General features: G+C 38.1%; 1 protein-coding gene across 11 annotated transcripts in view; it reads right to left on the bottom strand.

Moving 5' to 3' along the window:
* Positions 1-26264, bottom strand: part of DMD (dystrophin) — a 1302935-nt gene that overhangs the window by 332484 nt on the left and 944187 nt on the right. For all 11 annotated transcript variants that reach the window (XM_086766697.1, XM_086766715.1, XM_086766672.1 and 8 more), the window contains one exon: positions 15223-15458. In XM_086766697.1, the coding sequence (XP_086622823.1) occupies positions 15223-15458 (236 nt within the window). The remainder of the gene's footprint in view (positions 1-15222; positions 15459-26264) is intronic.

Here is a 26264-nt window from a genome sequence, read left to right as displayed (position 1 = left end):
TGATCTTTTAGCTCAATAAAAGCAACGATCCACAAAAGCAGCAGAATACAGTTCTGCAAATTGATTTGTTTCCTTGCTTATTGTATCAGCTAGCAACAGAGACAGATGAGAGGTTGAGTAATGTGAAATGGCCCACATTTACTACAAAACTAGCTTTCTTTTAATTAAGTCCTCCTTAAGCACTTGATTGTGTGAAGAGCTGAATCCTCTGGTTCAATTCAGAACATACTTTAATGTCTTTCTTGAGGAAAATATATAGTCTTATTGCTTTTAATGGGATTACTTTCAAATTTTAAGCTCAAAGTGTACTTAGCCATTTTCTAGGATTTCTTTGCAGTGTGTAGTAACCTGAAAAATTAATATTCTATTTGCATTGTAAATTTGTTGTCTGCTAATTTGAATGTTTGAGATTTTATTTTTGCAGTAGTGGAGGGATTTTTTTTATATCAAACAAACCAAAATATAAACACACAACTCTCTCCCATCACCCTCCTTGACTAGTGGAAGAAAAAGAGAATCTAGAAACACTGGAATCTAGTGTTTCTTCAACAAGTTGTTAATCATTAGCAAAGGACATCAGCTATTAGAGGTGTCAGACAAAATCAGACAATTTGTCCTCAACTTCTGCGTGCAAAATTCAGTTTAATAGAAACAAAAGGAGAATATATTGAAGAAGAGATGGGCCAAAGGGGACTCCAGGCAGCAGAAAACAGACTGGCCAGGTTCCACAAAGGTGGAGCAAAGAAGGTTGGGCAAAGCCTGTGAAGATCAGGCAAATTCAGAGCATCGTGTTCCTCTCTCCTCAATCTCCCATAATACCAGCTTCCCAAGACATGCTATTCTGTCTTCCATTACTTCTATCCCTCCCCAGGACCACAGGAACTCAGAGCTTATTCATCTTAAATCTCGTGACAATGCAGGCCTAATGGTGGGACACATGAAGAAATAAATAAATAACAGTCAAGGAATGCAGGAAAATATTCAAGACCCTTGTGCCCCTGAGAACAATTATGCCATTATGCTTCTCACAGTGTTTTTATAAATTTCACCTTTCACTTTTAAGCAGCTCTACACAGCACAAATTTTTAATACTTTGCAGGAGCTTTAGTGAGTTAGATGTCTGCCTCCTGCTTACATTTGAGTCAACTACTTATTTAAGTAGTTTTGAATAATTCATATGAGTGTTAGAAAACAATATATCCATGTAACTCTCCATGAGAGCTTCTCTAAGTGCAAAAATTTATTACTATACTGACAAAAGAGAAAAAGGAATTCCAAGAATTTGGCTTACTGCAATAGAGCTAAGTCACTAGAAACTAGTTATTTGACACATCCCACAGCTTAAAAAAAAAAAAAGGTAGTGACATTTTTTTAAACAATCCCTTCATGAAAAAGGATGATCATGACACTGCTGGCTGCTCTGCCTCAAGAGGGAATTGTCCATCTGCTAGCAAATTCCTAAATCTATATTATTATTAAGCAGTGTTTACAGAAGTATCAGAGTACCCTTGGCACATTGAGAAACCAATAGAGCACATTTCAAGATGGCAGATTTTTTTAGTTAAAATTCTGGGATCATTTTGTTTTCCACATAAAAGAACTGTGTTTCAAGATCAGCTTCATTAGGAAGCTCTGCTGGGATTTGATGTTTTTATTTTCTTACAGAGGAATACTTATTTCTCTAAGAAGAGCTCCATCTCCTCACACATAAAATGAACAAATACACAATTGTTCCCCCTAGTTTTAATTTGCATTTTATGATTACAACTAGATTAGAATTTTATACATTGCATCATTATATAGAAACAAGCTGCTTCTATATTTCCCACAATTTCTGAATAAAAACAAAGCCACTCTTAGCTTTTCTTGTTACTACTACTAACAATGTATATTAATATGGATACAAAAATACAGCCTCCTAAAACTTGTTTAAGTGTCCTAACAGATTTTCGCTATTACTTAGAACTAAATAATTTGTTGAAATGTTATCAAGACTGCTCCAGCTCTTAAAGCAAATCACAGCTGAGGTGGGAGGGGTGCAAAGGTGGCATAAAGCCATGCTTTCTTTCCTTTAAAATGTGTTTCATTGGCAAGGTATATTACACAGAATCTTGTTATTTGAGAATAGCATTCATATATAATCACAGAATAATTTAGGTTGGAAGGGACCTTTGGAGATCATCTTGCCCAACTTACTGCTCAAATGGGGCCAAATTCAGAGTCGCGTTAGGTCACACAAGGGCCCTGACCAGTTCTGTGTTGAGTATGTCCAACGATGGAGAATCCACATCTCTGGACAGCCTGTTCCAAGGTTCATTCATTATGCTCATTATGAGCATTTTTTTCTCCTAATATCTCATCAGAATTCCTTTTGCTGCAGCATGTGTCTGTTGCCTCTCATCCTTTTGCTATGCATCTTTGAAGAAGAGTCTGCCTCTATCTTCTGTACAGTCTCCTGTCCAGTGGCTGTAGGCAGCAACAAGGTCCCTCCTGAGCTCTCTCCTAGACTGAACAAGCCCAGCTTTCAGTGATGCGCGGATCAAACTCTACAACTCGGAGTGAGTTATAAAGCAGGCATGTTTATTCAGCCCTGGGTGCGTAGGGGATCGCTCCTCCAAAAGCATGCACACTGACAGCACATTTTACCAAAAATTTATATGGTGCAGGTATACCTATCCATAAGATTGCACAATACAGACATACATATGCATAAGTGAGGTGGGGTTATTAAAAAAACATTTGTGTTAGCATTTCAGATCTGTCTCTGGTGGTCGTTTACTTCTTCAGGGGTCTTATCTTCCTCTAGATGAACTGTAATCATTTATTATATTATTGTTAATATTGCCATGACTATAAGTAATATCAATATCGGGTGGGTCAGCATGTTTAAGATCTTGGTAGCAGACAGGGAATAACCCGTGAACACATCTCACCAATAGTGCTCTCTGTCTGACTTCACTTGTTCCATTATTTGGTGTATTCTTTCTGCATCATGTTGGATAGTAATTAAAGACTTTCGGCCACTTTCCTGGACTTGCTTTATCAACCTCTTTAAATTCTCATGATGCAGAAGTTCCCTTACCAGAGCAAGATCCATTCAAATAGGAGTAGGCAGCAAATCTTGAATCAGTTCATTACTAGATCATATCAATTGATAGATAATGACAGGAGCAGTATAATTAAAATCACATCCTGTGAGACTAACAAAATTACAGATGCAGATATTTGAATGGTTACTCGCGTCCACTATTAGGTCATCAACTTGTACAGAATCACACAGAGTCCTCAAGGAAACACATCCCATACCCTTGTAAATTACAATGGTTTCTAGGGTCTCATTGGGGTGTATGCCAAAATGACAAACATTTTGTTCCGTATCCAGACAAATATCCTGCGCTTTTATGGTATTACCTTCACACATAAATCCCTGCTGGTCTCGCACAGCACAGGCCTCAATATCAATAATCTGCCATTTTTTCCCATTTTTCATAGCCCATACCCTATGTTCTATGGGATAAAGTACAGTTCCATGGTGATTTAATCCTAATGCAACGATCAGATATATATTATACACCAAGGCTTTAGATACAGTTAGTACAAAGGCTGTGGCTGTGTTGCTAGTAGGGTCAAAGTTAAAATTAACTAAGTGTCACCATGACTGGAATTTCCTTTCAAATTCAGTTGCATTATCCCAAATTACCTTTTGAATTTCTCTTTGGCAGGATTCCGTCCTCTCCTTCCCTGATGATTGCAGCTGCTATTGATTGTATCCATAATTGGGCCTGGATACAACTGAGTGCTTCAGAAACACTAGTTTGAACTAGGTTTAATGCATCTACAATTAATTCATTATAACAATTTTTACAATAAAATGTGGTCCTTTATCTGAGAAGATTGTTGCAGGAATCCCAAATCTCGGTACAATTTCTTCTAGTAATGCTTTAGTTACCTCTCTAGCTTTATTGTTTCGGCAATAGGCTTCTGGCCAGCCTGAAAAGGTGTTCGTTAGGACCAACAGATATCGGCACCCCCCTTTTCTTGGGAGTTCTGAGAAATCAATTTTCCATTGCTGCCCAGGATAGTTTCCTTTCCCCATTTGTTCGAGTTGGGCTTTAGGCCTTTTCTTAGGATTATTCTGCAAACATATTTCACACTGCTGTGTCACTTGTTTAACAGTAGTGTAGAGGTTCCGGGCAGCTATACGCTGACTCAAGTATTTATACAATGCTTCAGCTCCCCAATGGAATTTTCTGTGTTCTGCTAGAACTATGGCCCACAATAATGCAAATGGAATTATTATTCTGCCTCGTGGAGTCTTTGCCCACCTACCCTTCTCTATTTCTCCACCTAAATCTTCAACTGATTTTTGATCCTCTTTGGAATACTTGGGTTCACAATCAATTTGTATTTTACCGTCTGGGACCAAAGACTGCACCTCTAATTCACCCCTCTCAGCTGCTCTTTTGGCTTCTGATCCATAGCATTGCCCAATTCCTGAGTGATATTTCCTTTCTGATGAGCCTTGCAGTGAACCATAGCCACTTTTTCAGGTAGCTGCACTGCTTCCAGGAGCCTAAGAATTTCTTCAGCATGTTTTATATGTTTCCCTTGGGGGGACTGGAGTCCCCTTTCTTTCCATATCACCACATGGGAATGGACTACCCCAAAAGTGTATTTGGAGTCCGTCCAGACATTAATCTTCTTGTCTTTAGCTAGTTCCAATGCTCAGGTTAAAGCTATTATTTCTGCCTTTTGTGCAGATTCTATTACCTGATCCATAGTGGTTACCGCATATACTGCTTTGCGGGCACCTTGTCGAACAAAGCTGCTTCCATCTGTGTACCAAGAGTCTTCAGCATCTTCCAGTGGCTCCTCTTTCAGGTCCAGTTGGCTAGAATAGACTGCTTCAACCATTTCCAGGCAGTCATGCGACAGTGGTTCTCCTGTGGTTCCGCTGAGAAAAGATGCTGGGTTGACAATGTTAGTAACCACTATTTCCACATCATCCTGTTCCACCAGAACGGCCTGGTATTTAAGGAACCTTTGTCGTGAGAGCCAGTGCCCCCTTTTTATCTCTAATACTGTGGATAGAGTACGAGATATCAACACTGTCATCTTTTGATCTAATGTACATTTACGTGCTTCTTGGTTATTTAACACCAATGCTGCTACTGCCCTTAGGCAGCTAGGCCAACCTTTACTTACTTCATCAAGTTGTTTGGAGAAGTACGCCACTCGCCTTCTATATGGTCCCAAGTTTTGGGCTAGGATTCCCAGGGCTATTCCCTGCTTCTCATGAGAGAACAGCCAGAATGGCTTAGTAGTATCTGGTAACCCCAAGGCAGGGGCATCCATTACTTTCCTTTTCAGTTGCTGGAGTGCTTTTTCTGCCTCTCCATTCCAGGTGAGGTCTTCTGGATTAGATTTCAACAGTTCATAGAATGTCCTTACCAAGAGTCCATAGTTACATATCCATAGGTGACACCATCCCGTCATTCCTAAAAATGTGCGGAGTTCTTTAGCTGTCTGTAGTCGAGGAGTCTGACAGATGGCCTCCTTTCTTGCTGTTCCTAGGGTCCTTTGGCCAGAAGTTATCTCGTATCCGAGGTCAGTCACCTGCCGCTGAGCCACTTGTGCTTTCTGTGGAGGGACTCGATAGCCATGAAGTCCAAGGAAATTTAGCAGACTGACTGTCCATATTATACATAGTTCTTTCGTTTCAGTAGCTATCAATAGATTATCTACATATTGTAATATTATTCCATTTCCATGTGGTCGCTCCCACAGTTCCAAGTCTTTAGCTAATTGTTTTCTGAAAAGAGTGGGGCTATTCTTAAACCCTTGTGGTAACACAGTCCATGTTAATTGTGTCCTTCCAGAATCAGGGTTTTCCCATTCAAATACAAAAAGCAACTGGCTTTCTGGGCTCAAGGGCAGGCAAAAGAAGGCATCTTTCAGGTCCAATACGGTAAACCAGGCCAATTCAAGTGCCAATTGAGTTAATAATGTGTATGGATTTGCTATGACAGGATATAGATCTTCAACAATTCTATTAATAGCTCTGAGATCTTGTACTATTCAATAACTACCATCCAACTTTTTGACTGGTAGAATGGGAGTGTTATACTCCGACTCACACTCTGTAAACAGCCCATGTTTGATAAACTGGCTGATTATTGGTTGGATTCCTTCCCTATCCTCTGTCCTGAGGGAATATTGCCCGATTCTTACAGGCCACGCCCCTGGTTTGAGTCTGACTACTACTGAGGAAACGTTTTTTGCTTTTCCTGGTATTTCTGAGGCCCATACCCCTGGATATACTTGGCTCTGGACTTCCTCGGGTATTCCTGAGCTAACTGGAGTATCTATATCTATGAGGGCCAGACTCAAAAGTTCAATTACCTGGTCATGTCCCACTCGGAGTTCCACTTTTCTTTTTTCAAATTTCATTTCCGCCTTTAGTTGTTCCAATAGGTCTCGCCTTAATAGGGTTTTGGTGAGTTAGGCATACATAAGAATTTGTATTCCCAATTGTTTTCCCAATTTAAATTTAAGAGGTTTCAAAAAGTATGCCTTCTCACTTTCACCAGTAGCTCCCCTTACCGTTACAAAGTCATCATCCATAGACATCCATGTTAAAGCTTAGTTTAAAACTTGGTGTGATGGTTTAGCCCAAATTACCACAATGAGGGAGAGAATTGGGAAGGAAGGGGGTTGATATGAACACAATTTACTAAAATAACAAGGGAAAACTACAATAATAACAGAATATAAGGATATTAAAATATACAAAATGAACGATGTACGTTTTCTCACCACCTGATGTCCCAATGACCGATACAGCCCGTCCTGAGCAGCGATCACGGAAACAAAACTGAGCGGCAAGCAAAGGAGCAAAAGTGAGCCAGCAAGGTAGAGGGAACGATGCCAGCAAACGAGGGAGAAAGATGGATGCCAGGAAGGCAGATACCTGCCTTTGCCAGTCCCCACTTATATACTGAGCATGATGTTTATGGCATGGAATACTCTCTTTGGCCAGTTTGGGTCAATTATTCTGTCTGTCTTTCTCCCAGCTTCCTGCATCTGCAAATTAGCAGATCCCTGAGGGGTGCCTGCACCACTATCTGTTCTTTCTTACTTCGGGTGTGAGAGGATACTGGACTATCTGGAGGGTTTTCCGAATCGGAACCTTCATTTCCTCCTCATTGTGGTTTATTTCCTCCTACCTGTGGTTTATAATGCTCCAGGAGGTCTCCCATCCCAGGAGCCCTTATTTTTCCCAGCTTTGTACATCTCTGCCCTATGCTGCATGCCGAGCAACACCTCTTTCCTTTTTTTCTCCAAAGCCATCACCACTGGGTCCTGTGGGGGTGCTAATCCACAGTCCATGTGATATTCCGGATGATTTCAGGGGTGAAAAACATGTCCGTATATGAGACCTCATCCCATTTCCCTTCTTTCCTCAAAAATGACATCAATTGCAACAAGGTATTATAATTCAATGTTCCATTAAAGGGCCACTTCTCATCATCATCTAATTTATACAAAGGCCACCATTAATTGCAATACTTTAATAAAGTCTTTTTGTTTACACTTCCTCCTGCGGCTCTCCTATCTCCTTACAGTGAGCTAAAATGCAGCCCAGAGAGCTCATGTTCACTATTCTGCCGCTTTGTTTGCCTCCCATAACAGACACTGCTTATTCTTCAGCCAAAGAATACAACCTCATTAAATTGACAACAATAATACCTTATCCAAGGCCAAAGATTACAAGGGCATACTTGCCCCACAGCAAACGCACCTCAATTCAAGACAATTGTAGAGACGAAATTCCTGTCTCTTGTTAAAAGAAATAACGCACTTATGACACTTCAAACACTTAGTGCGAACAAACAAGCAACAGTGGACAGGCACTTGTCCGTGCTCCACACCAAATAAATCCGGCACTACTCCGCTCTACACTTGCTCCCATATACCAGTAGCATTCTTACTGATTCCTTACACTTTTTAAGTTCCCACCAAATACCTGCTTAAGCTGGCCTGAATGCTCAATCCTATCCCAGTCAGACCAGTTCCCTTGACATTCACCACACCAAAAATTAAAAAAATCATCCCCAAACCGTACCTCAACGTTCTGTTTATAACCAAAGCATTCAAAAAATATACATTGGGTTGCATGAAAAATCCTTATGCACGTGTACAGGACAATAAGGGGTTAACAATCGGTTCGACTAACACCGTCTCAAAGTCTGTCATAGGCTTCATCCATCTCCGGCTGCTCTCCTTGTGGAGAACGCAGAACCACAGATCAGGACTCCACACTTGTTCCGCAGTCAGACTGCATCTCACTCACTCAAACACTCACCCAGCTTACTTCAGACAACAACATAAAACATTAACAATACAATAAAACACTTATCCCACAACCCGCGGTACCGGATACATAAAACTTCTTAAGTATACACCTTGTAACGACTATCATAAATCAATTACAACTGCAATGATATAAATTCCAATTCCCATGAGTTACAACAGACGAACAATAGCTATCCCACACAGCGCTCCCACTATTCCAGTGAGAAGCACTCAGTTCACTACAGGGACCCACATACTGCCCTCAGGGATTCCCGCAAAATCACCACAATTATTTGCGTACTGCACTCAGGGATTCCTGCAAAGTCCCCCTGGTCCGGACTACACAGGGGTGAGCAACATCTCCTTTCCCTCGGGTAAGACATCTCCTGACGACTTACAGGTATCCCCTCTCTGATATACCTGGTCCATTGATGGTCCTTGTCTACTCCTGCAGTGATTGGGCAAGGGACGGAGTTCTTCCGAGGAAGGCTCGGGGCACTCCAAAGACGTCCCTCTCTCAGCCGGTCCTGCGGTTGAGCAGAGAGGGTCCCATCTGGGGTGCCAAACTGATGTGCGGATCAAACTTTACAACTCGGAGAGAGTTGTAAAGCAGGCATGTTTATTCGGCGCGGGGTGCGTAGGGGATCGCTCCTCCAAAAGCATGCACACTGACAGCACATTTTACCAAAAATTTATACGATGCAGGTATACCTATCCATAGGATTGCACAATATAGACATACATATGCATAAGTGAGGCGGGGTTATTAAAAGAACACTTGTCTTAGCATTTCAGATCTGTCTCTGGCGGTCATTTACTTCTTCAGGGATCTTATCTTCCTCTAGATGAACTGTAGTCATTTACCCATGCTCTTGGTGATTTCAGCAGTTTACCGACTTCTGACCGTATTTGTGGTGGAACTAACATTCCGTCCTTTGCTAGACATATTAGTCCTTGACGAATACCAGTTTCTTGACAAATACGAGTCCCTGATAAGCTTAAGTGAGTTTCAAGGCAAACAGGATTGTTAGGCATTGTCTAGCAGACAGTAAGTTTCCTAAATCAAGCAATCTTTAGCAGACAGTTAATTCCCTGGATCATCAGCCTCTCCTCATATATCAAGTGCTCCAGCCCCTGACCACCTTGTTGGCCCTGCACTGGACTCCCTCTATGTCTTTCCTGCACACTGGGAAGCCCAAATCCAGACACAGAAATTCAGATTAGAGGGGAATGATAACTTCCCTCAACAGGCTGCTTAGGGTCTTATTAATTTTTTTTTTTTTTTTTTCCCCTGTCTGGGCACACACAGAACTTACAAATGTTCAAGCAGTTTTTAAATTTTCTAGGATAGCAGGATTTCCCCATGGTCCACATTGTGGACAGCACATAACTTTAAACAGTCCTTTCATACCCCGGTATGTTTGTACAGCGTCCAATGCAGCAGGTCTCTGAGTTGCACATACTAGTGGAATGTAAACATACACAAAGAAATTATGATTTGGATAAAAGAGTAGGTCAGATAAAGTCCAGTATTGATGAAATAGGTCATTTATACTTACAAGATAGGTCAGACTTAGAAATAAAAAAAAAATATATTTGGTATTGAAAAATGCAACCCTACTGAAAAGTGTATAGTTCTAATAGTCAACATACAAATGCAAATTAAAATTAGTTCCTACACTCTTGTCCTTTCCAATGCTGAACCTAACAAGATGCCAGTTGCACTAATCACAACAACTTACTTTTAATGGAAGCTTATTTGTCAGGAATTGGAAAAAAATAATCAAACTATTTTACAATAGGCCAACAAAAGCAAACAGAGGAAAGTTATCTTTAGTAGTATTAAGTATTTTTTGTTTGGATGATGATTTACAGCCTGACTGAAAACTAATTGAAAAAAAAAATGAAAATATATCTTTTACTTCAATGACTTTAGAATCAGATCTTTAGAGGTAAAATTTTTATGCATGTCCTAGTGATTAAGATTATAGAAAAATAAGGAAATGACTGTTAATCACTTTTCAAAAGATAGTGTTTAGACAGCTTTTTTTATTGTTGCAGAAAACAAATATACTCTCTAGCATACTGTAATGAGCTAGACAAGCTATTTTAAAATATCAGCTCTCTCTATAAGCAATAAAGTATTTTTAAAAAAGTCTCTTGACACATATTCTACATCCCTTGAGGTCCAATTTTCAGATTAAAAGATTTTTTTTTTCTTTTTTCCTCCCCTTTCCTTTAAAGACTTAAATTTCCAGGCCCTCTAGAGCATCCTGCTGCATTTTCTACCTTGTAAGAATAAGCTTAAAGGCTAACAGACATTTTTCATTTCCCTCTATTCTATAAGAAAGCCAAAATCTTTCAGCATACAAACCTTGTAGTTCTAACTTTTTCTAATATATTTAGAAATCTGTTCATTTATTAGTTTTTTTATTCTCTTAAAAAACCCCCTGAAACTAGCCTTCCAGTACTTCTCATAAATTAGAATTCATTTTAAAAGTCTAACAGCATGACACAGTATAAAATAAGAATTTTTTTCTAGATTACCCATGTTAAAATAGAACAACAATAACACTCTGAAATATACATAAAATAATGATAGTAGTCTCCTAGGCAAATATATCCTATGGTGAAATTAATAGAAGCAAAGGAGGTTTTCCACACCATTTAAGCCATAAAATAATGTGTAGGATTTTGCTATCAGAGGTGGTGCACAAAAATGCCAGTGAACCCTCCAACATGCTGCAGAATCAGTTTCAGCTCCAGCCTTGCTTTGGGAGCTAGCTGATCCTGGTCCAACAGTGCCTCAGGGAATGTCTGCAACTGTGTGTTCCTATGGAAATAGAAGATCCTAGAGAATGTGGAGCTTTGAAAACAACACTCAAAACAGCATGACAGTACAGAGAGAGGGATGGGGCAAATATGTTCCTGAAGACTGATTCTGAAAGTGTGAATGTCAGCTCCCAATTTACTGGACTAGCGAATTCCCTTTAAGCACATCAGAATATTAAACTGAAAAATATTCAGCTCCAAGTGTAAAATCTTCTATGATGTTCTTCAACAGTACACCACCTGAAGATGTGCTACATGGGTCTTTTGATGCATATGTCATTAATATGAAATTTCTTCACAACTCTGTAGAACTTGAAACACACAATCCAAAAGTTGAGGACTTCACCTTACCTATAGCTTACACTGCTGATATAAACTATATGGTCATACACAAATGTCTGTGGCTGTAACTATGAGTTTTCACTTAACATGGGCATATTTAGAGTACACGGATCCATATCCTGTAATACAGAACAACAAATTTTAATTTGGCAATTACAGTGGCTTCTGTAAGAATAGGATACAAATTTGGAAAACTATATGTTTATTTCCACAAAAATTTATGTTGGAAAACAGTTTGGACAGAAAATTTCGCATTCTTCCGATCTATCAGAATACTAATTGTAAGGTTGCATACAAAAATACATGTATAATTATAAAGTTGTATAGTGAAATGCATGGTATTTTACCATGGGAAAGGATGGGTAAAATATCATCAAACGAGGGGAATGTCAATTAAGCCCACTCTTTCTTCTGCAGTCTGTTAATTGCGCAGTTTATAAGCCAATATTTTTCCTTAGCAGTTATTTTACTATCATCAGCTGCATAAAATCCTCAGCTATTGAAAAATCAATTCAGTAATTAATAGTGAAACAATAACTTCACTCCAATTTTGTTTACTTCTCTAACTGACAGAAGATCAAATCTACTTTTTGAATAGTGAAAAATAAATTTAGTAGAAACAAATACTCTTAATCTTTTTTGGATTACTACTTTAGATGACACAAAGAATTACCTAAAAGTATCCTTTGCTCTTCTTTGCTTAAAAGTCTCAGAACCTAGCTTGGCTGTAGGTCTCACTCTACACAATACTTTTTTCAGATTAATCCCCTGCACTATACCTAACAGTACAGACTCAACCCATGCTTTTAGAACAAATGTGTAAAAGCAGGCATTGAAAATTACAGTCAAATCCATTTGTATGCACACCAGTTCAGAGAATTTATGTTATATTGTTTCTTTCATTAAAGGGAAGTTGCCACTAAAATAAGCCTTTAAAAAAAATATTTCTCTTTTTTGTTTTGTTTTGGTCTACAATTAACCTTTGTACATGCTATTCACACAAGAGCACCAATTCACTGTGATCACCTCCAAGCAAAGTTCAAGTAGGGGCTAATGATGCCTTAAACTTTTATGAAGGAAAAATATGGTAGAGTTAGTGGCTGTGATCTTGTGACACAACCAGATTGAAATGAACTTAACCAAAATGCCCTCAGAGACTTAGCTTCAACAACATTACATGTTGCTGTGAAAGAAAGGACAACCTAATGTCATTTATTTTTACCTGGGTGATTTGGCAAATGTCCTGTTACATACAATGCTAGGAAATGGGTTTTCTTTGCTTTTAAAATGTTTTGTCTGACATTTCAATTTTTTTTATTAAAAATGTGGCTCTCTGTTTTAAAAGAAAAAATGATATGGAAGGAAAACCCCAAAACAGTAAAAGCTTGGTAGCATGCCAATGGTACTACTAGTAGTCTGAAGTGTTCTAAATTCTGGGTAAGCAACTAGAGATGTGTTATAATAAAACAGCTTTCATGGAGCATGTATCTTTATAATGATAAATTTTTATAAGGGAAGTAGTTGGCTGTGTTAAGATGTTTTTTTACACCTATTAAAGCTTATTGAGATCCCTGTAGAGGTGCAACGAACTCTCCAAATAGAGCATGACGCAATATTGTGACTTTCAATGACTTAAATCACAACTATGGGAAAGGTATGACTATGATCTTCTACAGAATATACAGATCTGATGAGGTGAGCACTACTTTTGGATTTCCAACTTAGATCATATCTGGCCTGACTTTCCAGAGTCCCCAGGTAACCACACGTCCAATTTAATCAGCTCACATACTGCTGCAGACATTACACATTACAAAGCGGGGTGGGGTAGTGGTTTGAGAAACCTAAAATTCTTTGTCCATTTTGAAAATTCTGTCTGCTAATCTCACCTAATAATTCAGTGATAGATTTAGAAGCAGGATCAAAATTTCATTATATTCATTTCCACGTATTAAGCGATATTAACATGACCATTAAAGAGGAAGCCAGGTAACAGAACTGCAGTCTATGTTTAGACATTGATTCTTCCATTTCATCAGAGAATATATTAAATGTCACATTCTGTTGCACAGCCAATTAGAGAAGTAAACACACCAAAAAGTATAGAGTTTTCCTGCCGGTTTTGTTACCAGCACAGCACAAGATAAAAAAAAAAAAGACTACTTAGCCAGGAACAGTAGTGAGAGGAAGACTGCAATAGTGCAGGCTTAACCACTTAAAATATTTTAGCATTGAGTGAAGATGAAATGTAGATATAAACCTGTTCCTTTTAAAACATGTATAACATTAATTGAAATTCTCAAGAGTTAATAATTTAATCTCATATATAAGTAGCAAGCTATGGATTTTACTTGCTAAAATAATACACTAAAATGAGGCATAAGTAAAAAAACCCTACAATTCTGAATTAAGAATTTGACAATGTAAGATTTTAAAAACAAAACAATTCTGAAAAAGATGAGAAGATCATGTGCAAATTAGTTTTTTTGGCCCTCAATCTTTTCAAACGACATAACAGCTATTATAATCTAGTGTCCTGTGTGGCTGATACTGCAGCTACTGCTTATTATTAAAATATACTCACGACATTTTTAAGATACTTTAATTAACAAAACACTATATAATCCTACACAGTAAATATTGTGGTCATTAATCAAGATTAAATAAATATTTCACTAATTTAGAAGGTAAAGCAAACCAAAAGTCTCAAAAACAGAAAGTTTAAACCACTGAAAAAAGGGAAAGATAAGAAAACAAGCCCAATGAACCCTATGAGACATCTGCATATTTTCATATACATGTTCTTATAAAATTGCTTAGTACAGATACTAGACAATATGGGCCCATTCTTTTTCCCTCTCTTTTTACTGTAAGCAAAGAGAAAGAATGTTAATATCTTCCTTACAACAAATCAGCGGATTTTTTTTTGTTAGAAGGAGGAAGTAAAAGAAAATTTTACAATAGAGTCTTAAACTCAGTTTAGAACTGAACTGAATGGAAATTTAACACTGAAAAGTTTTGCACAGGCCAGCCAAATTTTTTATAATGAGCAATGTTAAATCTAGAAGGCAGGTAATTACTTTCCAGCTGTAAAATACCAAATTACTTTTATTGCTACTGAGTAGCTAAAGATTAGTCTTTCTTTTTTTTTACCTTGCACATGTATTTCCGTATTTTTCCATGTTTTCAAAGATAAGTAACACTGATGTAGTTTTGCTGACAAAACACTTGCATTAATGAACTGTTCTTTCCTTTAAGATGACTGAGGAGCTTTTCATAACCCAACAGCAGCAGGATATAAGCCTCTCAGAAAGTTATTGCAGAAGCAACACAGGAAAAGGTATAAAACAGAGTATCTTTCCTCCTAGCAAGCTGGAGCTTACTATGCAATTCCTTCTTTCTTATGAGGTTTATATTTCAGCCATTGGCTTCCACACTCTTATAACACAATCAGCACAAGCAATATAAAGAGATCTGCCTTAACTACAACAGAAATTATTAAATACTCTCTTTTCCCCCTCAATTAATTATGTTAACACTTAATTCAATAATTCAGTTGCTGGTATAAAGTAGCTTAAGCGACAACTACATGTATTGCAGCCTATCATCTCTCCTATGTTCCCTGTTGAAACGATTTAATACAGAATAAAGATCATGAGGCTTTCAACTTGAAAAAAACAGTGTCTCTCATACCTTTTGTTTGATGATCATGTCGTTGATATCATCAAGATCACCTACTATCACTCTCTGAGATTTTATCTCTCGATCCAGTCGAGAAAGCCAGTCAGTGAGTTCTGCCCATGCCTTATTGAAGTCAGCCAAGGCTGGAACCTCCAAAAGCACAGAAGATGGCATTTCTGGTTTGAAGGTGGTCGTTTCCTTGGTTACCCTGGTTTGTGTATCCACAGCAACAGTTTCACCAGAAGTTACTGAAAGAAAAAAATACTAAAATTACTGAATAAATGAACTATGATAAATGTTTATTTCAGTAAAAGAATTTATGCAGTAGAAAGGTTAACAAAGAAATAAGCTAATTTCTTGATGCTATATCTACCGGAAATATGAAAAGTAAAATTAAAAGAATATATTATTTCATTTTTCCACAGTATTTCTATTATAGTGTATTCATAACATTCAGTATTCTCAGCATATTCAAATTACATCCTTAGAAGACCCGTGGGACCTAATATCACTAGCAAAGATCTCAGTGTAATAGCAACTCCTCACTCAAGGTCACTGAAGTACTGCCATACATGAGTCATCTTCCAAAGTCTAGTAGTGTGGCCAAATCTGTTGAGGTTAGGGGCAGATTGAAGATATTCAATGCATCATAGCATGACCATGTATCTAGACACACATTTCTTCCATAGTCTCTGGTCACTCTGTAGCTGTGAATTTGTCTTACCAACAATCTTCTCATTTACTGTTACCACAAGGTATTTCTCATTGGCTCTGTGCCTAATATGGGAGGTTATGCAACAAGAAATTCAGCCTCAGTTGATTCTTGATTTTTCATCCTCATAACTTGAAAACATTATGTACTATTATTCGGATATTTCTGGATTTTTCCCCTCTATTTGGAGAAAATTGATATATGTCCTTTGTGTCCTTTCTTGCTCTGTTAGCTAGACTTTAAAGAATCAGAATGGTTAGTGTTGGAAGGAACCTTCAAAGGTCATCTAGTCCAACCCTCCTGCAAGGAGCAGGGACATCTCCAACCAGACCAGGTTGCTCAGAGCCCCAGCCTGGGCTTATTTCCAGCCTGGCCTTGAATGCTTCCAGGCATGGGGTATCCACCACCTCTCTGGGCGACCTGTTCCAGTGTTCCACTACCCTCATTGTAAAAAGTATCTTCCCTATGTCTAATCTAAACCTACCTCCTCCTAGTTTAAAATGTCATTAATTGCTTGGATTGGGAAAGTATCCAACACTGAAGCACCATGTCTATCTCTGTAGTCAAAATGATGAGAGGTGCCACAGGTAGCTACCATTGGACAGAGAGGCATGTAACATGAAATCATTCAGAATTCCAAGACTGATGTTTACTTCTCGATATTTTAAATTTACAAATAGATGGCTACAAACTGTCGGGCCATTTTTGCCCTTCAGTTAGTCATGCAAAAGTAATTAATTATGCAAAATATTATGGCAGATGAGGCTACAAGGAATTATACTTGATTAATTTTTTCTCATTTTTCAAAAAGTCCAGACAAAAAAGAAAAATACTGAAGTACGGAAAACACAAGAACACATGGCATTGCTTCACTGAAGTGATAAATCATTCAAAAAGAGGGAGTCTAAATACCTACCCTTTAGAGTAGCTACAGAATCTCTATCTGAATCAACTGTGTGAACAACACAATAGCTAAACCAGGAAAGCTGAAATAAAGCTGTGTGGAGTGTGCCCTACATTTTCTAACATTGAACTGCAAAATATGATTACTGAGAACAAAATACAAATTTCTAGAGGACTAAGTTTGCATTTTTTCCTAGTCACCTTACAGTGTAGAGAAAATCTGTTTCCTGCACTCCTCCTCTGGGGTAGCTTGTCTTTAAAAGAAAAAAAACAAACCAAACCAAAACAACGCAAAACAAAACCAACCCCCCCCCAAAAAACCCCGGTTTCACCCCATGCACAGTAAGGGTGGGGTTTTTTTTGGTTTCTAGTACTTCTGTGAGTCTGATGGTTTTCCCCATAGACATTCACGCCATTTCAGCAAAGTCTGTCTGAAGTCTGCAAACTCAAATAGCAGGTGAGAGTTCAACAGTTTGGCCATAAAGACACTCGAACCACTAAAAAAGCAGTAACATTAACTGATCTTGACAAGGAATTTATCAGCTATTTTTTGATGAATGAGAAAGGTTTTGAGTTACTTCACTGGAGAATCAGTGACTCTCTCTCTTCTGCAGAAAGGGAAAAAGCTGTGCACAAGCATCTGTCACTGTAAAAGCACTGTAAGATGCTGTCAAAACTAAAAATACTGTATGATTACAAAAAAAAATTACTAAATCAACTAACATATATATTATTTGTACAGCCTGAATAAATGGCAATATTATAATACCAAGTGACTCCTGCAATGATTATTTTAATGGCATACACTGCAACTATATATATTTGTCTACACATCCTTATCATTATTATACTTCTGAAGTGCAATCCTTGTACTTTTCCTTTCTGTACTTTAAAATCACATACCTGTGGATAACTATGAAGTCAATTAATTATTGTAAGAGGTTGTTCTAACACAGTAAGTTTTTAAATAAAATCACACAAACAGATGAGAAAATGGTTATAATTTTCTGACATGGAAAAAGGTTTCTAAGGGTTTTTTTGTAACATCACACTGTTTGTCATAATAGAATTTCCTGTACAGTTAAAGACTAGCAGTTTTTAATATCAAAAGCAAAATAGATAACTCTAAAGGATCTATTTCCTTCACCAAATATTTTTTTTTATATTTACACACAGATGCAAATAATTATTCATAATGATTTGTACTTATCAGGTTTTCTTTCATCTCTGCTGAAATTACACCAGATATTTTCTGCTCTATCCTATTTCTTTTTATCTAAATTATGAAACAAAGCAGAGATTAGCTCTGCTTGGTACTGGTGAGGCCACACCTGGAATACTGTGTCCAGAAGCACGGGCTGGATGAGCAAACGCCTCAAACCCTGAAAAGTGATGGAGCAACTAATCCTGGGAACCATTTCTAGGTACATGAAGCACAAACAGGTGATTGAGAACAGTCAGCACAGATTCACCAAGGAGAAGTTATGCTTGACCAAAGTGATCACCTTCTACAATGAAACAGCTGGCTTGGCCAATGAGAGGAGAACAGTGGTCACCATCTGCCTTGATTTCAGCAAGGCTTTCAACACTGTCTCACATAAGATTCTCAAAAAGAAGTTGCAGAAGTATGAGCTGGGTGAGCAGAGGAGTAGATTGAAAACTGGCAGAACTACTTGGGCCCACAGGGCAGGGACCAGTGGGACGTAGTTGGAAGCAGTAACTAGTGGTGTTCTCCAGGTGTCAGTACTCTGTCCAACCCTATTTAACATCTTCCCTAAGGATCTGAATGATGAGACAGAGCATACCCTCAGCAAGTCTGCAGAACACACAAAGCTGGGAGGACTGGCTGCATTAGGAGTGTTGCCAACAGGTGAGAGAGGTGGTCCTTGTCCTCTACTCAGCATCTGGAATACTGTGCCCAGGTCTGGGCTTCCCAGTACAAGACAGCTATAGAGTTACTGGAGAGAGTCCAGTGAAGGGCCACAAAGACGATTAAGGGACTGAAGCATCTCTTCATGCAAGGAAGGCCTGAGAGAGCAGGGACTGTTTATCCTAGAAAAGAGAAGATTCAAGGCGGGATCTCATCAAGGTGTGTAAATGTCGGAAGGGAGAGTACAAAGACGATGGAGCCAGGTTCTTTCCAGTGGTGCCCTGTGACAAGACAAGAGGCAACGGGCACAAACTGAAACAGTAGAGGTTCCCTCTGAATATCAGGAAACACTTTTTGACTGTGAGAGTGACTGAGCCCTAGCACAGGTTGCCCAAAGAGGTTGTGGAATTTCTATCCTTGGAGATAGTCAAAAGCTGCCTGGACATGATTCTGGGCAGCATCCTCTAGGTTACCCTGCTTGAGTAGGGGTGTTGGACCAATGACATCCAGAGGTCCTTTCCAATCTCAACCACTACATGATACTCTGACTAGTTGGTGCCATAAAATGACTCCTGACATACGGAAAATTTTAACCACACTTTTTAGTTCTTATATGCCACTTTGCCCATAGCTGATAGCCTGAGATTACAGGGAAAGTATTCAGTGATCAGAAAGAAATGTACTGAAGCCATAATTCACTAATGGACACCATTGGCTGAGTTTATGGTTTTTAACAGAGGACTCAGCTCTTTAACTAAAGCAACAAGTTCCAACTCACAGTTCAAAGCCCCCTCCACCCGGCCCTCACTCTGTTTTGGAGGAGAGACGAAACAAGTGTTTAAATAAAGAACGGTGCTTAGAACTCCAAAGTTTCCTCTCTTGCTGGTTAGAAAGCAGCACACCACCATCAGGTGCCATGCCTTCACACTTTGGCAGTAGCAGTCATCATCTCTCCCATCCCTCTTCTCAAAGTAGCAATATACTATAGTTTTCCTTTGGCTGTTAGCAGATGGAGGAGTGAGTTTGGCAACTACTGCTGCAGGGGAAGAGAAAAGGGGAGGAAGGATGAACTTCTTCCACAGAGTGGCAGATCACAATGGCTCAAAAAAATGGATGAGACCAACACATTTGCTAACTTTGGGCTATCAAACAAAGAAAACATTTAAAACAAAGCCACGTCAAGCAGGAATAGTGAGGAAGGAGGGACACTTAAGATCTGCAAGACAATGAGAAAAGAAACTACGTAATGTTCTTTTAAGGCAAAAGGAACTTACAATAGAGTTACTTTTCATATATTTAAAAAGAACAACTATTTTGTTGATTCACTTCCTTTTTTTTTCACTTGCAAAAGTATATTGAAGCTAGAAAAGAATGTCAATGTTAAAAAACATTGCGTTATTAGTAGTTACTTAGCTTAACTGAGTTGGCACTCAGAGCTTACAAAGTTCAGTGGTCTGAATAACTCCCAGAAAATCATTGAGAAAACAAAATATTAGTTATCACTTTCTCTGTCTTCCTTGCTCTGTCCAGAAAGTAAGGTAAATTAAAAAAAAAAGTCACAGAATAATCATGAATATCCTTAGAATTATACACAGTATTTTTCTGCGAACGTGGTAATTACAGTTTAATAGGAATGCCTTGGTTGTACTCTTTCAATGTGTACAATCAGAAGGATATTTTATTTCTCATCTTTGTTCAGCAGGGGAGAAAATGGCAGATAAGTCATTGAGTATGTCTGTCTCTGTCATTTAAACTCCTGAAAGACAAAATAAATGAGCGACAAACAGTACTAACTAGAAATAAATAATGAAAACAAAATACATCATAGCTTTCTAAAGACTTCAAAATATTTTGTTCGGTTTTATTTTCTTTGTTTTAATGTCGTCCTTTAGAGCTTTCTGTGTTTCATGTGTTTTTATGCCTTCCTCTCACCAAGCTGGATGTTAAAAATCTGACTCCCAGAGAAAATTATATACCAAAGACATACATTCACAGAATTGTCTATATTTTCTCACCCCTAGATGAGAATTCAACTCCACACATCACTCAGGATTTCCTGCAACAATTCCAAAATGTTATCTCATTTTACCCTCTCCTCATATGAACTCCGTAATACGTAGATCAAAGTGATTCAGAGCAAGGCTCATTATTTGCAATGAAGTATTTCATATCATGGTGAAGACACATGCAATTACTGAAAAAAAAAAAAACACTCGAGTGTTTCATTCCACAAATTTATCAAAGCAGTTAAGTGTGAAAAGTATGCATAAGTGTTGACTTCCAGTGTTTACCAAGAGATGGATACTTAGGTCCACTTCCATCTGGCCTGAAGTTCATGTAAAGGCCTTCTATTTCCTCTGTGACTTCAGAGATTCTTAGATAACAGGAAAACAGTTGTTTATTTTGGCATTCACATAGGTTAACAGATGTTGTCTTATCTCAGAGGAAATTTCTATTCTTATCAATATTTCAGGTAAAATGAAGAAAAACATTCTGAACTGGGACTCCACAGAGTCTCCATAAGTAGACTCAGGGTGTCTGATAAGACAGCCTGGCATCTCTTAGCATCTCATATATTTTGGCCTGAAGATACACTCAAGAGTTTGCCAATTAACATTTATTCTTCCTCTAGCGGCAGCTATTCCAGAAGAGCGTATTTCTAATCTTCTAATGTTCGTGGCTTTATTGCTCTGGATTTTGGCTTAGCTTTTTTTTTTAATCCCTTTGACGTAGTTCTTTTGCATCAGGAAACTTGAAATACTGCAGTGAGGACTGTAACATACTAGCAGAAGTGTACTACCCAGTATAATATATTCTTTAAGAGCTTCAAGATGAGTTATCTACTGCTACTGAGGATGGTAATAATCTGTTCAACATTGAGCAGTTAAAACATTTGAGTTATCAAATTATTTATAGCAATTACCTTTAGAAGGTGGTTACACAGTATGTTCTCTTCTGACATTTATCTCCTCTCAGAACAAAAATACCACTTGAAACAGTACATCTGTCCCTTATTTCTCTTTCTTTGATGTTTGCACAGATATGACATGGTTCATTCAACAGAAGTGTATAAATGATCAATTAATAGAGAAATATAAATGAACATTAATTACACAATATGTAGCAACAGATCTCATTCTGAAGCAATTTATCCAGAACTGCACTGACAGTTTCTATGACTCAAAGGGGATAGTTTGTTGTTTTGTTTCCCCCCACCCCCCCGGATAATTAATTTATAAATGCAAAACTAAAATAAAATTCTTTTCTTCAACTATCTGAGTAGCAAATTCTATCCTACTGCAACACATCAGAAATACAATTAAGGACTTAATCTTTGAACTTATTTAAAGGTTGTCAGTTCACTCCTGCAATATGATAAATCACAAAACCAAAAGGACAACTAGAATATAAGACATTAAACACTTCAATCTGTACCTTTAAAGCTAACTTTTCATTAGCACTTTCTGCTGTCCTACAAAGAAGGAAACAACATAGAATAATAAGAGGAGAAAAATTAAAAAAAACCAAACCAAAAATAAAATGTGTCACAAAAAGCTAAAAAACACTTTAGCAATATTCTGAACTAGGTATGATTTTCAACTTGTTCCTGAACCTTGAAAGACAGTCGATGAAAGTCCAGTATTGGACTATATAATGTATATTGGTAAATGTTGCATCTTGAAAATAATCTGTAATGTTAAACTTTTAGAGTAAGAATAATAGAAATATGTCATGAAATTGAAATTCAAATATTAAATGCAGAAACAAGGAAAGCAAAATGAAGTCAACTCTGCAGGAAAGCACTTTTCCCCCCCTTCTTTTATTTTATTTATTTTGGTATTGTGTTTCAAGAAAGGGTCAAACTGACAACTCAGAAAAATTGAAACTCCTTATTTAGGTACTGAATAGGAACAGAATAGACAGGAAGAATGACAATACTCCCAAAAGCTTCAACTCCCTTCCAACATCCCCTTTCAAGCCAAGTCCTTAAGAAGAACTGTTTCAGTTCACAGGAATGTTCCTAACCATCCTTCTGAATGTTTTAAGTAGTGTTGAATTTTTAATTAAGTAAGGTAACTGTATCTACCAGGTCAAAGCTTTCTAACAAAGAAGAAATAACATAGTACCTGGATCCAGATTTTAATTCAATTTGCATGTCTAGCCTGGGGATTTAGTTCCATGGTTAGCAGTATCAATTAAGCCATATGCCAGCCTTAAATCCTTTATACAGTGAATAACAGCAACATACACCACTAAACTCCATTTCTGTTTTAGTCAAGGAAACCCCACTGAGTTTACTCACTCTGAGGAAAACCGAGAAAGAATACCTGTACCCTGTGGCATATGCACAGACAACATCACTCAATGAATTAATTGTTTTAACAAGCAACATTGCCTTCTCTAGTGATAGACTAAATGAGCATTCCCTCTGTGGGCAAACCAGCAGTTCACTGATCTGGAGGTGGCACATCAGGCAGGTTTTGCTTATTTTGCGGGAAGCTTCAATATCATCTTAACAGCACTTCAGCCTTGTGAACCTGATTGGGAACAGCTAGATTCCACAACAGCACACAGGTGAAGATCTATCGCCTACTAAAATGTACTTTTTCCTTTGATTTTTTTTTTTTCTTATGCTGTGTCATTGCAACCAACTTTCTAAAGAGTTTGAGCATCCATGCTCATATTCTTAAAACTCCAAGCAGGCTTCCCTGAGAGATCTCGGAAAACGGTTCTGAGACAGATTTATTCCTTAGACTTGTCCCAGTGATAAATGAATAGTCTCATCTCTCTCTGTCCTTCAAAGTTAAGGAAATAAAGTTAGGAGTACATTAAGTTCTCCCTTGCAGTACAACCCTTCCATGCAAGGTGCTTGCTGCCAATAACACTTTCTGCAGAGGGGGCTACAGCTACTTGCCAGGTGTTCTGTGTCATAAAGGAGTTCTGAAAGAAAAGTAATAGAATGTGTGTGGGCAACACAGCTCTGATTAACTCTGATTAACTAATAATATCAATTTATTAAAAAACCCCAACAAATCACCCAACTTTGAAATTAGAAAGCAGGATGGGGTTTTTCTGGTGATATGAACTTAGAATAAAGTCTTTATGTTGATCAAAAAATTATTGCCAACAAAATTCCACCCAAGGCATGAAATGTGGAAAATATGCATCCTTAGAGTACTGCATCTCTAACATGTTATTATCATTTTAATAAGCTTTTAAAGACAAAAAATATGTTTCAAAGTTAGGTTTTCTTCTGTTTGAATATAACACTAATGTCAGATTGAAGAATGTCTGATTGTCTTAGCCTAGAATATTTAGTAAAAAACAATTCCTAAAAAAAATGACTTAGTAACTGTATTGTGGATATTTCCTAGACAGTAATTCTTATAGAGCACAAATGTGCAACAGTACTTGATTTCGTGAACACTTAGGGAACATTCACATTGCTATTGTCATAAATTTAAAATACAAGTTAAGTTCCTACACTTCCTTAACATTCAAGAAACTCTTAATGATTCTTAACAAGTCATTATGGATTATATATAATTTAGATTAATACAGGTAAAAAAAAAGAAGCTGATAGCTCATGGGCTTATTATGTTGTTTAGACTAAAATAATCTGTGCAGTGGGATAAAGAGAAGGACCAAAACTAAAGACCTCGTAATTTTTAAAGATTCAAAATAAAGCAGAAAGTCAAGGTTAAAAGCCGTTAGGAGAACAGAAAAAGATTTACAAGTGAATGTGTACTGCTATACTTGAAAAATAACCATAAAAGTTATGGTTTCAAACATTTTACTATAATTACATTAATAAATAGCATCATAATTTTAAACTTACAGTAGACAGTTAAGTGTCAGCTTTCTCAGGCTTATCTTTCTCTGTCATAGGAGAGACCTGGTAGAATTTTCTTGTTGTCCTCTTTTTTATATGTAGAAGCATAACTAAGCTGTTTAGTGTTCAATGCACTTTTCCAAATATCACAGGAGAAAGATGTTTAGATATGTATTTCACTCAACGTAAAGAAAAGCTCTTGCTTTCACAAAGACTGGATTGCAATAAGAATAAGAACATATGTGACTGTCTGTCAGAAAAATAGGTAGACTCTACCAAACACTAAGAATTTCAGTGATATAAATCATACAGGTAGCCTTGCATGCACCATAATGTAAATAACATTAAGGTGAAGTTAACCTAATGCTGCGTAACAAAAAGTCAAGATTATGACCTGTTGCTGAGAAGAGCTTCTGCAAACACTTTCTCTGTATGTTAAATACTTAAAAGTGGAATGATAATGACTTATTTGGTGAGAATACTGCCATCATAGGAGGTACTTCCAGATAATTTCCATGTACAGAAGGTAAGAATTTTAAAAACTTACCCTTTGTGGAAGAGAATAAGGTTGGAGAATGCTTCAGCAAACTGGACATACCTAAGTCCATGGGCCCTAATAGGATACACCCATGAGCACTGGGGAAGCTAGCAGATGTCAGTGTAAGGCCACTTCCTACACACTTCGATGAATCATGGTGACTGACAGAAGTGCCTGAAGACTGGAGGAAAGCAGATGTCACTTCTATCTTCAAGAAAGACAATATGGAAGACTCAGGGAACCACAAGCCAATCAGCCTCACCTAAAACCCTGGAAAAGTGATGGAGCAACTAATCCTGGGAACCATTTCTAGGTACATGAAGCACAAACAGGTGATTGAGAACAGTCAGCACAGATTCACCAAGGAGAAGTTATGCTTGACCAAAGTGATCACCTTCTACAATGAAACAGCTGGCTTGGCCGATGAGAGGAGAACAGTGGTCACCATCTGCCTTGATTTCAGCAAGGCTTTCAACACTGTCTCACATAAGATTCTGAAAAAGAAGTTGCAGAAGTATGAGCTGGGTGAGCAGAGGAGTAGATTGAAAACTGGCAGAACTACTTGGGCCCACAGGGCAGTGATTAGAGGGATGAAGTCTAGTTGGAGGCTGGTAACTAGAGGTGTTCCCCAGGTGTCAGTGCACTGTCCAACCCTATTTAACATCTTCCCTAAGGATCTGAAAGATGAGACAGAGCATACCCTCAGCAAGTCTGCAGAACACACAAAGCTGGGAGGACTGGCTGCATTAGGAGTGTTGCCAACAGGTGAGAGAGGTGGTCCTTGTCCTCTACTCAGCATCTGGAATACTGTGCCCAGGTCTGGGCTTCCCAGTACAAGACAGCTATAGAGTTACTGGAGAGAGTCCAGTGAAGGGCCACAAAGACGATTAAGGGACTGAAGCATCTCTTCATGCAAGGAAGGCCTGAGAGAGCAGGGACTGTTTATCCTAGAAAAGAGAAGATTCAAGGCGGGATCTCATCAAGGTGTGTAAATGTCGGAAGGGAGAGTACAAAGACGATGGAGCCAGGTTCTTTCCAGTGGTGCCCTGTGACAAGACAAGAGGCAACGGGCACAAACTGAAACAGTAGAGGTTCCCTCTGAATATCAGGAAACACTTTTTGACTGTGAGAGTGACTGAGCCCTAGCACAGGTTGCCCAAAGAGGTTGTGGAATTTCTATCCTTGGAGATAGTCAAAA

Source organism: Chlamydotis macqueenii, chromosome 1, assembly GCF_036417535.1.
Source record: "Chlamydotis macqueenii isolate bChlMac1 chromosome 1, bChlMac1.mat, whole genome shotgun sequence".
Taxonomy (NCBI): Eukaryota; Metazoa; Chordata; class Aves; order Otidiformes; family Otididae; genus Chlamydotis; species Chlamydotis macqueenii.
This window is presented reverse-complemented; position numbering and strand designations above follow the sequence as displayed.